Below are 14,442 nucleotides of genomic sequence, written 5' to 3' on the forward strand. Positions count from 1 at the left end.
TTCTAAAGAATAACTGTCATACTACACTAAATGCAGTAGAGTTGGGCGATTCAGCCAACAACAACAACAACAAAATTTTGATTTGATAATATTCAATATATATCTCAATATTTATGTAACTGCACTTAAGTGGGTTTTTTACAATCAGAAACAAATCATTTCAACCTAACTGTCCTGTCATGAGTTGATTCAGGGTATTAATGCACAGTATAAATATAGTTAAAAGTAATCAAGGCATTTTTCCATGCTATTTGTCACTAAATGACTACAAGAAAAGTTCATTATGTTGCTTGATTTTATATCACCAGCAAAATAATTGCAAACATATGAAGAATATCTCTGTATAACATTCATCTCTAGTATGCAGAGCAGTTTAAGAAAGGGAAAAAACATCATGTTTCTTACCTGTTTTAGGGCCTCTTGTTTGCTTTTGTTCAGTTCCTCATATTTGAGTTTCCATTGGCTCAGCTCTGCCTCCAGTTTCTCAATGTTCTTAATGAGTGCATGTTTATCCCTGAGAGAGAGAGAGAGAGAGAGAGAGAGAAATGAAATCTTGACATGCACAGCACAGATCATCATCATGACAGGTTGAAAGCAAATGCAAATAGATTGTTCTCAAAACATCTGGTCTTCTCAGATGCCTCCAGTAGACAACACAGATACATTCTTCACCGTCAATGATGAGTTCAATTCAGCAGTTGATTGAAATCATTTTTATTATCAGTTATCCTTGAAGGATACAACTATGTTAAAGGGTTAGTTCACCCAAAAATGAAAATTCTGTCATTTATTTCTCACCCTCAAGTCATTCCAAACCCATAAGACTTTCGCTCATCTTCGGAATACAAATTAAGATCTTTTTGATGAAATGTGAGAGCTTTCTGTCCCTCAATAGACAGCCTATGCAAGTTCAATTTTGATGCTTCAAAAAGTTCATAAAGAAATTAGAAAACTAATCCATACGAATCGAGTGGTGAGACTTGATCGCATTTTATGACGAACAGATTTAATTTAGGCTTTTACTCGCACGTCATTTAGGATACCCGTATTCTTCAAAATATCTTCTTTTGTGTTTAGCAGAAGAAATAAATTCATACAGGTTTGGAACAACTTGAGGGTGAGTATTTTTGGTTGAACTATCCCTTTAACCCTGTAACTGTTATGAAAAGCTCCAAGATTCTAAAGGCCTTTGATTTCATTTGTTGAGTTCTGGTCTGTTTGTTGCATGTATCGTTGCCACCTGGACAATGATCTCTTACTCTCTTTCTTTCAGTAGGACTTTCTGTGACTCATCCAGGCGTAGTTGGAGAGCATTGAGCTTGCTGGAGTCCTCCTCCAGGGCAGCCAGATCCTCCCACAGCAGTCTGCTCCGGTCCTGCCGACTGAGAACTGAGCGCAAGCTACTGGCACTGCGAACGTCCCATGAGTCTGGAGCCTCTGACTTCGCCCTGAGAAGAGCCTCCAATAACTCCAACTCCTGAGACAAAAAAAGACAGAAAGAAACAAAGAAAAAAAGGTTTGCAGCTGTCAAAAGATGCCAAGAAGGTTGTGTGACATGCCCTTTTCCTCGAAAAAGCATGAAAACTACATAAAGAAAAGAGTTCTCTTACAAACAGGGATAAACAAGGAGACTACAATTTTAACTTAAAATTATATTAAAGTTATAGACTTATAGAATTAACGTTTTGTTTACTTTTGTACAATAAACAATTCTGATACTGTGTTGCTTGCCAATCAAAAGTAAAACCTGGCTTGTGAAGCAAAAACAGCTGAGAACCGCTGCCATAGTCAACGTATCGAGACTATGAAAACAAATTTAAAACATAAAAAATAAAAACAAAGACTCTCAAGCAGTCTTTTTGTCCTTATTAAACCAAACCAAAGAAGAAGCATTTGCTCCGTCATCCACATAACAAATATCACATTGCACCTTTCCCTTATTTCCTGTGTGCATGAATGAAATTCACAAACCCTTTGGAGGAGTAATAAAAAACAGCTCAACAGTTCAGTGCGCCATCCCTTCTCTGTCCTTCCTACACACAGTAGGGATTACATATCAAAGACATGGGCCCCAGGGTACAGACATGAGACACTAAACATGCTGCCAACTTCCTACAATCCTAGAACAGCCACAGTTGAGTCATTGTGCTAAAAGTGCAGCGACACCTCCCTACCACCAGGGGGAACCAAACGCATACAAATAGAGATCGAGTTCCACATGTGGAAGCACTCAGCATGCCTGTGTGGAAACAGATCAGGAAATGGGATGGTATCAAACAATCCAGTGAGAATTAGACTAAGTTAACTAGTATTTGTTGACTTGGCTAAGATTGAATGAGGACGCCTGATCCTACTTCAGAAAAGGTGCATGTCTCTGTGCTGAATAATAATAATAATAAGAGAGACTCTTGAGCTATCTAAGCTACCCCCTGTTGATATCTGTGCAGAAATATACATCCATCATGCTTGAAACTCTGAAGGTCAAGTGTGACATTGATATTAATTTTTCCTTCCCTCTCTCTGCTGGTGCGATGTCTTTGCACCTATTTGTCAACCAAAAAAAGAGGTGGACATTTGAGTGAGGGGTAATTCTTTTGAAAGATTAGTTAAAAACACATTAAGGAAATAACAGACATGCTCAAACGAGTCTAGGAATGAAAAAGGGGTTTCTGGGTAGTGAGAAGTGGCGCGGTACCCCTGGCTGTGGCCCCATGGGTGAAACGCATGGGGGGGTTGTGCTGGTTCTAATAATAGGACCAAAAAGAAACCAGCACACATGCAAAAAGCACAGAGTCAGGTAAAGAAATCACAGGGAGGTGCACTGAACCAGGTCTGTGGCTGACCTATTTACAGTTGTCTACCTGTACTGAGAGATAACAACCTTGGTTATTCTTTGGGTTTGTCATATGATTTGAGCATCTGATATTCTTTCTTTTTTTTTTAAAAAAATTCTCATTCAGTTTTACTTTGGTGCACACTGGGTTCATTTGACATCAAAGTTTGGTTCGTTTGGATGATGTTCGCTCCAAACTTGGGTGTGCATTCTGCAAACCGTTACAGAGTTTACTTAAATTATCTGGCATACTGTTCTTGTGAACTCCAGTACGTTCTCAACGGTTTTGGTTCTTCTTGCAACCGAATTACTGATTTTTTTTTCTACTTAGTCCCTTGTTCCTCTGAGAAAACACCCTAGCTCCAACTTCTGCACTCTGTTTCGGTCTATGTAGTTGATTTCCAGTTGGGGTCTGGTAAATTCAGGCAACCCACCGACTAGTCCTTTTTAAAAATATGTGAACCATTCTGGCAAAATGAGTCGCAATGAGCGATTTTCAAAAGTGAGTTATTGTTATTATCATATTCTCTTTATAAACCTTAAAAATTATGTATGGTTTGTTGGAATCTGACAAAAAAATGACTGCGCTACACCTGTTTGAAGTCGATATAGTCAGCAAAGTCAATTTTGAGAAAAATTGAGTTAAAGTTTTCTGAAGGTTTCAAAACTAAATCATCTAGCAACCATACCTTAAAATCCCTGGTAATACCACCAAATTTGGCACAAATCAAGTCAAAACCTATATCTATAGGAAAATATATACTCAACTTTTTTCCATGATTCCACAATTGTTTGATTAACATTAAAGGTCCCGTTTTTCGTGGTTTTTTGAAGTTTGATTGTGTTTATAGTGTGCAATACAGTCAGCGCTAGAGAGATTGTTTTGTTTACTTCAGCATGAGTTTGAAAATCACATTTCATTGGTTCAGACTCATGCCATCGAGAATTTGCTATGAATATTCACAAAATTGGAATGCTGCACTTTACAACGATACCCCTCTGCACAAGTTTGAAAGCGCTAGTAGACGAGAAGCGAGCAGAGAAAAACTGCATTTTTCATGGTCAAAGGAAAGGTACTCCTCTCAGAAAATGTACAAGTAAAGATCATTTTAAATGTTTAATTGCTATTTGGAGCATTGGGATTGCTAGACAACGGCTTAATGAACTAATTTTTGTAAAAAAAAACACAATTTTCACTTGTTTGGCCTGTAGCTCGAAATTAGCCCGTGCACATTCTGACTCATTTTGCGAGCACGGGTCACATATGTAGATTTACATCTTTCCAACTGAGGGGCACTCACCTTTTGCCTGTCTAGTTTGTCAGTGCCTACATCTCTCACAGGTTCCTGCTCTGGAGAGCCTGGCCCATCTCTCACATTCTCCTCGTCCTGATTGTTATGCTTGATGTCTGCTTCCCTTGGCTGGTTTGAGTGTGTGGAGGCAGTTGAAGAGTTGGATGCTGGTGCAGTGGAAGCATTCTCTGGAGAGTTCTGTTCAGCTCTGACTCTTTGGGCTTCCAGACGCAGTTGTTCGTTTTCCGCCGCCAGCTCCTGGCGCTCCCGTCGTGCCCCCGTCAGCTCTTTGGTAAGGGCATCCAGACGTTGTCTCAACTGCCTGACCTCATCCCGTGCCCTGTTGCGTTCGGCCCGCACCTTACTCCACTTCTCCCTCCAGTTTGCCGTACAGTCCGACCACCAGCGCATAGTCTTCTCCATCTGAGCTGCCCGTGCCCGAGCCTCCTCCAGCTCGCGCAGACGCAGCTCCTCGCGGCTCTCCCAGTCCCCAACACCATCACAGCCCAGCCCTGGAGACAGCAGCAGAGGAGGGCTTGAACTGGGCGTTCCCCCTGACGGGCTGGGTGTGTGGGTCAGGCTGTCCGGGGATCGCACCCGATCTGGGCCAAGGCCCAGGCCGCACAACAAGCCCGCCCCAGACTTGGCGGCCTCTGTCATGTGGGGGCTGGGTGTGTGATTCATCACTGAGCCAATGATGAGTCCAGGGATAGAGAAGATAGTGGTAAGGAAGATCTGATCAGGAAGCCATAATCCACATCAACATGATGCTTTTCTGTGAAGCAAGAGCAAGATGAGTTTAGAAGAGTAAACTGAAGAGATCTGTTCAATTCGTATATATATTATATATATATTATATATATTATATATATATATATATATATATATATTGCAATGTTTCATTTTGAACAAAATTACAGATAGGACTAAAAAAAAAAAAAAAGAACAATAATTGGCTCTGAAAAGCAGTATACATATAAATTCAGTAGGTGACAAAGACATACAGGAGCAGAGAGAGCAAAATGAGAGAAAAAGAATTCTCTCTGTCAACATGTCATTGCAACAAGGCCAACAACATTAATATTGTAGAATAATCCAGACCACACCATGACAACCAAGTGCAGCTTTAATTTACAAGTGCTCTCCCTTTCTCACACTCCCACACACAGGGCTGTATTTACTTAAAAGAGTGCAGGGTTGCAAAGGAGGAGGTTCCAGGTCAAAAGCCTTCTGCCAGAGCAGCCAGCATCTCTCTTCATCCATGAGGAAAGAGTTACAGCCCTACAGCTTAGGGGAGTAGGAACTTGTGTTTGTGTATGTAAAAAGTGCGAGGCTTTGGTGAACAAGGATTAGATTTATTATATTTTTAAAAACAGACCTCTATCTGACCTGTAAGACAACTGAGCATGTCATCTGTCTAAGCCAAAAAAAAATTTCTAGGAAAACATCATAATGTGCTTTAAAACTTAGGTACAAATAATGTTATACACAGACATGAACTCACTTATCTTGTTATTTTTCTGTGGAACAAACAAACATTATGAGTATATTAATGCACCTAAAATGGAAGTCTAAAATGGAAATTTGATGGATTACCTTTTTTTTTTTTTATCTTTTTTTATTTTATTTTTTTTTTTAAACTTTGTTAGTATGGAAGATTTGTATCATTAATGTACTTCCATACATGTGGTACTGACAATTTATGTGGGTTCATTTTCCTCCTCCTGGCATTTTTAATATCCTTGTGCAAAAGTTACATAGTTTACTGACTTTAAATGTTAAATGATAGGATTTTAAAAACCGATACATAACTTTGCATACACAAGTGATTTTTATCTCTGTAGTCTAATGTTAACATGCAAAATGTTTAAGTATTGTGCCTATACTTATTTTACATTTATTCTGGTGCAATGTCTTCCCCCAAAGATTTCCATTGTAAGAGCACTACTGTAAAGTTTACTGTGGCATAAAAAAAAAAAAAAAAAAAAAAAAAATGCATACGGCACTATTCAAACCCTGAGGAAGTTTACGGGTGGGGCCTGTGGCTTTGGGAACTGCCGACTTGTGAATTAGTATGTATTGGGGCAAGAAACAGGCATAGGCTCCTCATAAAACACTACTCATACAAAAGCCCCCTTTTTATTAGCTCAGCTGGGGAAAAAATGTTTAGACTATTAGGTTTTCTGCAAGCTAGGAGGGTGCACAAGGGTTTTGGTGGCAAAGAACAGCAACTGCTGCCACTGTGGGTCAAGGGGACAATAAATCAGTATCCTGGATCAGCACAGGCTACAACATGGTTTAGTCTATATGTCAACGGATGTCTCTTTAGTAAGCTACAGCTGATATGTTAGAGGCAAAGCAGTTGTCATGCCAATGAGCTCCTGCAAGGATGTCAAAGGGCAACAAAAAGCAACAAAAAAGCGCAAGTGAGAAAAGGAGAAAGAGGCAGAACATTTTAATTAGCTCCAGAGGCTTTCACGGGAGATCCTGATTAACCCTGATGATGCAATCTGAGCAGCATCTCTAGCAGAAACACGAGCAGCACGGAGAGACGAGTGGATGAAGAGAAAGAGGTGAGGAAAGAGCAAGAGAAGGGGAAAATGTGTAACTGGACCCGCTGCTATACTGCTGACAGCTAGAATAAAGAGCAGTTGATTTCAAAGGAAGAGTAAAGACTTGCTGAAAAGTGACAGATTTGGTTGAAGTTTCAGGCTTGCCTTTTGTCTAAAGTAAAAAAAAAAAAAAAAAAAATGGTTGGGGGAATTCATTAATACATTTTTGACCAGAGGGGAAAACCTGCACACAACAAAAAAGCTCAACAAATATCTTAAAGATAAACATTAACAGAAGATTTCATCTTCCCACAGAGCAGATATAAGGCCAGCATGGGTTTCCATACTGGTTTGGTGCTGGTCTAGCAAAATTTAAGATTAAGATTAAGATTAAGCTGGTTGTCCTAGGGTTATCTTGCTAGCATCACGTTAGGGACTTCAAATCACAACATTCAAGGAAGAAGTAAATGTCTACTGAACACACTGTTGAGAATTCAAATACATTCAAGCACTTGGTCAAATTGAGAAACACTTGCCTCATACAAAAAACGATCATATTTAATGAAAAACTACAAAGCCAGGTTAATTATGACCTGCATTAGAGGATTAAATGGTTTCCCTCTTGCCACAACTATTTTCCCCAAACACTGCTCCTATAGTGTATACCCTCAATAGGAAATCTTAAAGCCACAAATTTGCGGCCATAAGTTTAATTCACCATTGAACCAAGCTGACTCACCCATTTTAGATCATATTTCACTGCCAAGGAAACATCTGGAAGCTCACAGTACCCTTTACCAAAACAGAATGAGGCCGACAGGCATAATGGAGTGTATACAAAAGCTAGTTAAGTTCAAGCACAAAGAAATCGATTAGAATCTTTGCCAAGACAAAGTATGTTAAATGGGCAAAAAATACAATGAGCACTAAGACAAACGATGATCTTTGAGAGAGAATAGCAAACAATACCTGAAAGTATGAAAAATGAGGGATAAGCCAAACAAATTAGCCCCATTATGCTTGGCATTTCAAGGAAAAATTGTTAAAACAATGTGCAGTTGTTCTTCAGCAAAAGAACAAAGGTCTTTAGTTGATCGAATCAACCAGGAGCAATCTCATAGTTTTGCTTCGCCGGTAAACTGATTTCATTTTAAGGATGTTTAGATATTTTATCTGGACAAGACAAAGATACTGATTTAAGTAGTCATGAATTTAAATTTTCCTTGATCTTTTGACATGCAAGATCTCAGACCTCCTTTGCAGAAGCTAATCAACGACTACTTCACGTCATCGCATCCTTGGCCACGCCCGCTGGTGCATTAGTGAGATGAGATACAGGATAACTGGACTAGGACAGAAAGTATACTTCATCGCATAGTTGAACGCACAGTTGCAAAGTATACATCACTTGACTCGTACGCGTACGCAGGTGTTCAACGCATGTGCACTGCGACAAATTGAAATACCTTTATGAGTTACAACCCATATAAACATCTTTGTTTTCTTTCATGCTAGAGTTGTAAAAATGAGGGCACTTTCTAAAAAGTGAAGTATACTCTGGCCTTAAAAAAATAATATTACCTTCCAAAGGATACTAATGCTAGGAAAACACTGATTGTTTGTTCAGTACATTTCACTGTGGATTCTTTAGTAATTCAGTCACAATTTCAGTGCAGGCTTTTACTGTAAGATAGAGACCGAACAGTAATGCCACAACATGCAAGTAACCAAGTTAATTCCAATGCCTGATCTATGATCAGTCATTTCTACAGCTGTTGAGATTAATTAGTTAATCTCAACAGCTGTAGAAAGTAGAAAAAGACTGAGAGAGTTCCACATGTAATACTTATTTCATATGCAAAGATGTTAGCCAATCACAGCATTGGGCGTTTACACTGAAGTTTCACAGCAGACACACCCCTTAAAACAGAGCATTTAAATCATAGGGCTAAAAGCAGGTTAGAAAAATGGCCTTTTATTTCTAATTTATGACCATTTTTGTTGTATAAATCACACTAACACTAAGTGCACCTCATTATAAAGTAACAGTATAAAATAATAATAATAGTTCATGACCCCTTTAAGAAAAAATAGCTTTGCAGTGTTAATTCATTTATAAACAAATATTCATGACATTCACAGTCTGCATCATCAGTTTTCATAGGCTTCTAGGAAATATCACATACCTGCCTGGAGGGCAATATGCACAGAATATGTAAATTATATGCAGATGAGGTTATGCATAATAAAACCAGTGTTGTTTAGCTTCATTTCTGGTCATTTTGGAGAATGAAGCTTGTGCATATACTATCTGGGATTTATATAAAAAAGCAGACTCTGAGTTTACGCATGGTTTAACAAATCTAAAAAACCTGTGCACGTTAAAAAAAAAAAAAAAAATACAGTTTGTGTGTACACATCTTCTAGGATTATATGCAAAGTTTTATACATGAGGCCCCAGAACAGTCATTGCTATTACATCACAGGAAAGTTTTAAACAACCGAGACCACACACTGAGCAACATCTCATCTGTCCAAACTCAGCAAGCAATGAATTACAAATCTGAAGAGTTCTTAAATGCAGGATGTAAATAAACCCCCTGTGTAAAACACTATCCATTTGTGTTTTTCCCAGTGGCTCTGTAGGTGTTGGAGGAACTGAGACACAGTGTCACTCACAGGGTCCAGGGAAAGTGAAAACCGATCTGATGGCTGCAGTCCATTTTACTTCAAATGCCCTATTGTCACCTCCTGACATAAAGCCAGGAACACAATCTTTTGTTCCCTGGTTCATCAGCGATGCTTATCAAAGAATAGCCTCAGGAAAAACCTTCCCACAGGTTGAAGTAAAGTGTTAAAAGACAGTGAGACTCAGGGCAGGGAGTGAGTAATGTTGCAGAGATCTTAAACATAGACAGAAAAATGTGAACCTGAACCCAAAAAGTCAATAGAAATGTTCTGAAATATCCAAGAGAAGGGAGTATTATAAGCACAGCATGCGTTAACATAAATTTCAGTGATGCGAGAGTGAAAGCACACCTTGGCTGTGATCTGTGATCCTTGTGGTTTTCAGAGGAATTTGCCCCTAAAGGAAGAGGAAGTTTGTCTGCTTGTAGCGCATGTGGTCTCCGACCGCAGACTGTGAAAGTGACAACAATCATTTTGCGTTCCACATTAGAGTAGATGATCTTGATAAAACATCTTCCGCTGTCTCGGATGAAAGTGCTCTTGGCAAGTGTAAATAAGCAAATCTTAAAATCTTATCTTTACAGCCAAGCAAACTTGCTCAAAAGTTAGAGACAGCCAAACTGTAATGATACTGTTAACACAAAATGATATACAGTACCATAACAGACAGCACAACAAGTTAAAATAAAGTGGAGAAGGGAGGATAGAAAGATCTACTCTCTGTTTTGCTTTGATTCACTGAAAAAATATCCTAAGAGGAACTGTCATACTGATTCTTTAGGGCATATGAATTATGCAGTATTATAAAACATTAAGTCTTAGTATGCTTTAAATATTCTGGTTTAATAAAAGAACCTAACTTGAGACCAAATAGTCAGCCAGCCGGGGCTGCCGTTTACTTTAAATCCCCAAACCACTGGACGTAACCCATACCGCAACCAGAAATACTCATAATACTGGGGGGGGGAAAACAGAGGCATCCACTGCAACATCATTTTCTCTGTTCTGCATTAAGTTTAACTTGAACAGTTAGTGATTCAGGAAGACAGTACAATAAATGGCATGTAATTTCAAAAGAGATCCTTTATTTTCTCTACAAAAGTTTACAGAGAAATAAGAGAAAGTGTAAACATGTTCAGCTTTAGCTTTCTTCTCAAGCTTGTCATTACCTCACACTGTGACACGGCTGGTTAAATTTGAATGATTCACACTCCAGAAACTGGTAGACAAGCCAAAAATGTCACACAGTAAAAACAACAACAACTATAGCCCCTCTAGGCACGTCTGCTGTCGAGACTGATTTCAACATCGCAGAGCTGGCTGATGGGCGTCTTTTTCATCTACTGTACATAACCAGTGCAAAGAAACACCAGTACGACACATGTGACTGACTGGGCCTTGTGTCATTGTGGCAATTACAGTACGGCGGGCAGGAAATCGAAACGTTTGCCTATCGTCCACTGACCTCAAACATGGCTTATCATTTGAAACAGGCAAGTAGTAGCAACTTTACATGGCTGCTCGCTTTAACATTAACCTAGATAAATGTACGCTATCATACTGTATATCCAAGTGTTTGTGCAGAGTGTGGAAGGCAGCTAATGTATAGTGTGCTGTACTGCACAACCACTTACATTTTTTCAACTTAAAACGCTCCATCATTTTTTGTCATACAGATAAGAGTAATACATCAAACATTGTGTTTTTATAAAATAAAGAAAACAGGATGTGATTTCTGCTGTCTCGGTCTCCCTGAACAGCAACACGTCACATAAATGAACTTAAATGAACGACTACTAGTCAACTGGAAAAATCTTTAGTCAGGGGCAGCCCTACACAAAAAATGTCTATACTGCTGATTAAACAGTGCATTAGTTGAGTTTAATTTCAGTTAGTTTTTAATTATTTCTACACCTAATCTTGGAATGAACATTCAAATGTTCATATGGTGTGACAGGATATACGCACAAAAAAACCCAAGAAAAACTCAAATAAATCATGTTCGAAGTTTAAAATGTGTAGCAACACTATGTACACACACTACTATATGCATGAAATCTGCAGGTCATGCATAGTACTGGGATCATCTGTGGTTAATACATTTTGTCTGAGAAATGGGTAACATATGGTGTCTCCTTATTTTATGTCTGGAACAGAAAATTACTTGGACACCTTTAAAGTGAAACGAATTTCACAAAGAACAGATAACATCTCTGAGGGCATCAACGGGTGAACATTAAGTTTTTCCTTATTTTTTGGTTTGCTATTAGTATTCTTATGTTATGGCCAATAAATTTTTTCTAAATAAAAAAAATGTAAAAAATCAACTATTTTAAATGCTACAAGTGAATCAAGGCATCACAACATTATAATCTACAGCATTAAAAAAGGATATTCATTTTGAGATTTGCTACAAATTTCTAAGTAAACTGCACAATTAAATAACAAATTTGATGAAAAAATGATAATAGCAACAACAACAACAACAAAAAATATCTAATTCACCCACATGCACAATTGTGCACCAGTGAAAACAGTCTTGACATTCATACGAAAAAACTACAAAAAGAGGGACAGATGTCAATTCACTGACTTAGTGAGACATAAGGAAAAGGTTCATTTGGGGGTCAGCCGAATCTGTCACACACTTACAGGGGCCTCTTGTTAAAATAACCTCAAGTAACTTGATCAAAGCTAGTATCCCAAGAGGAATTTAATGGATCAGGGAGTTAGAAGGTCTTACATATAGAGTAGCATGTAATAGAGAGAATGATGAAGTTAAAGCAGCTAAAGAGAAAGAGATAAACCGAGAACTGGTCATATGTCAAAGGGTAGTGCTCATTTGAGGGGTGTTAAGCATTAAGATGTTAATCTCCTCATAATCTCATTCAGCAACGCATGAAACGACAATAATAAACACTCAAAATCCTGCCATGAGCAGATTATGAGTTCAAGGTCAGGGCTGAGACCATGTATCAACCAGAACAAGATTTCAGTCATGCAAAACACTGAACAAGCGAGTTGAATAGAGCTATTGGGAAGAACGTTACAGTGGAAGCCCATTTCTGCCTCAGAGCAAATATATATGTCCCAGTTCTCACATTATATATCATGTTGTGATTTTATATTTTGCAACAGGACTTTATATAATGAAATAGCGACATCAAACCTCATAATGTGACTTGATTCGTTATTGTAAACCCTCTCTTGATTAACTTCCAAAAAAAAAAAAAAAAAAAAAGCCCTCTTTTTCAAAATAAAAACATTGTAAGATTAAAATGGGGAGGAAAAACAGGAAGCAAAAGTAGGACAAAGACAGAAGGTGATGAAAAGTTGAAAGAGAAGCAGCAACACAACACATACCATGCAGAAAGGGAAGAAATACTGACGAGACAAGACAGGATTATGCCTAAACTTGTGATTTCACAGTATGATGTCAATCCTCCCGGGATGTGGAGGGGGCATATAGAGCACAGAAATGATGATAGCTACAAAACCATACTTGTCAATTTGTCAGACAAAGCACAACAAGCTATGAAATGCAAACAGCCATTTTCCTCTACATAAGTCTCTCAATTTTCTAAATGTATCAGATTTCTGCCTTTCATTCGGGACTGACACAGTGAGGAAATTCTCACACCATTATATAAACTTTATTTATAAACATGAAAAGATGAAAAGTCATTTTACAGGATAAGATATTCGACTCGCAGGATCTGTTGCGCACCAAATCCTCCGCCATCGTCCTGTCATTCATCTCATCACACAGATCTTGCTGTATGGAGCAGAGCAGACATTTTTAGTTTATAATAGTAGTCCGGTGTCCAACTGAACTAAATGACTTTTATTTCTATAAAAAAGCTAAACGACAGTGGGGGGCAGTGCCGCGGTGGTCAAGTAATGTAATCGGTAAACACCGTGTAATACAGATAACACCGACTACCGCAGCAAGCCTACGTTCATTAAATAGGAAAAGGAAACAATCACAGTGCAAACTACCCTGAGGGAGTCCAGGAAAACTGACACAATGTATGACAGTCAATCCTTCACTCGAGTGGGTTTAATGAAGGGACATGTAGTTTTTGCCTACAGCACAAAAATGAGTCAAATCCACCAACAGCTAGGACAGAATTTTATACTTGCAGTTATAGCACAGTGGTATTCCTCAACCTTACAGCAGGGGGCGATGTGAGGACCAAGCTGCAGAGTGGTGCATAATAATGAAAGAATATTTAACGTTACTAAATCTCTTTTATCTTATGCCACTTAAGTACCCCAAGGAAGCATTTGCCTGGAGAGGAATCACTGAAAAATCTAATAAAGTGGGAGAGAATAACAGCAGTGACTATGAGATCACTTCGATAACTGTTGTCATTTAGGGAAATATGAACTAACAAGGCTTAACTGTGTTTTCCACACACTTGGTTTGCACATGATACAAGGTTCACAAAAGAATATGAGACCACACACAAATATGGTCAAATGATATTATGCTCCTTTTATGACTGCTAATATATTATAACTTGTCATGACTTAGTATACTATACAATAAGTAGACCTGGGCTAATAAAAAATTATTCTGCCTTTCTGAAACTAAACGACCTGAATGAGCCTCACACAGTGCAGTTTGTCCTCGGGGTCCATTGTCCGCCTTTAAACCAAATCCATCATTCTGAACATCCACCAACATGACATAACAGACAAACGCTGCGCTCCCTGTATCCTCAGCTTGGCCAACATATGGTCTTGGGAGACTACAGTGTATAGGTGCATGTATGTAATGTAGCCTATATCCTGTGACAAACTAATGTATGTTAATGATACCCAACAGCCCACACATACATGCTCAAGGCTTAAAGATGAAAACAGGGAATTAATGACTCAATGAACAATGCATTCTTCTTACCACGGCTAATGGTATAATGGTCATATAGCGCCAGTTATATGGAGTGTGTGTACGTTGATGCAGTTTAATAAGGATCAGATGTAAAAAGCTGACAGATTCATGTGTACGATAAGGATCCTGGAAAATGTAAAATGTAAATGGACTGGAATAATCCAAGCCAGACTGAATAAT

At 38.5% G+C, this 14,442-nt stretch overlaps 1 protein-coding gene across 5 annotated transcripts in view; it reads right to left on the reverse strand.

The window, feature by feature from the left end:
* The window catches only part of ccdc102a (coiled-coil domain containing 102A), a 96,424-nt gene that overhangs the window by 58,323 nt on the left and 23,659 nt on the right, over positions 1–14,442 (reverse strand). For all 5 annotated transcript variants that reach the window (XR_010896418.1, XM_067400848.1, XM_067400846.1 and 2 more), the window contains exons 2-4: positions 4,135–4,900; positions 1,260–1,477; positions 406–514 (exon numbers count right to left, since the gene is read on the reverse strand). Coding sequence is in view for 4 of the 5 variants with exons in the window: in XM_067400848.1 (XP_067256949.1) it covers positions 406–514; positions 1,260–1,477; positions 4,135–4,809 (1,002 nt within the window). In the remaining variant the exon portion in view is untranslated. The remainder of the gene's footprint in view (positions 1–405; positions 515–1,259; positions 1,478–4,134; positions 4,901–14,442) is intronic.

Source organism: Chanodichthys erythropterus, chromosome 11 (assembly GCF_024489055.1).
Source record: "Chanodichthys erythropterus isolate Z2021 chromosome 11, ASM2448905v1, whole genome shotgun sequence".
Lineage (NCBI taxonomy): Eukaryota > Metazoa > Chordata > Actinopteri > Cypriniformes > Xenocyprididae > Chanodichthys > Chanodichthys erythropterus.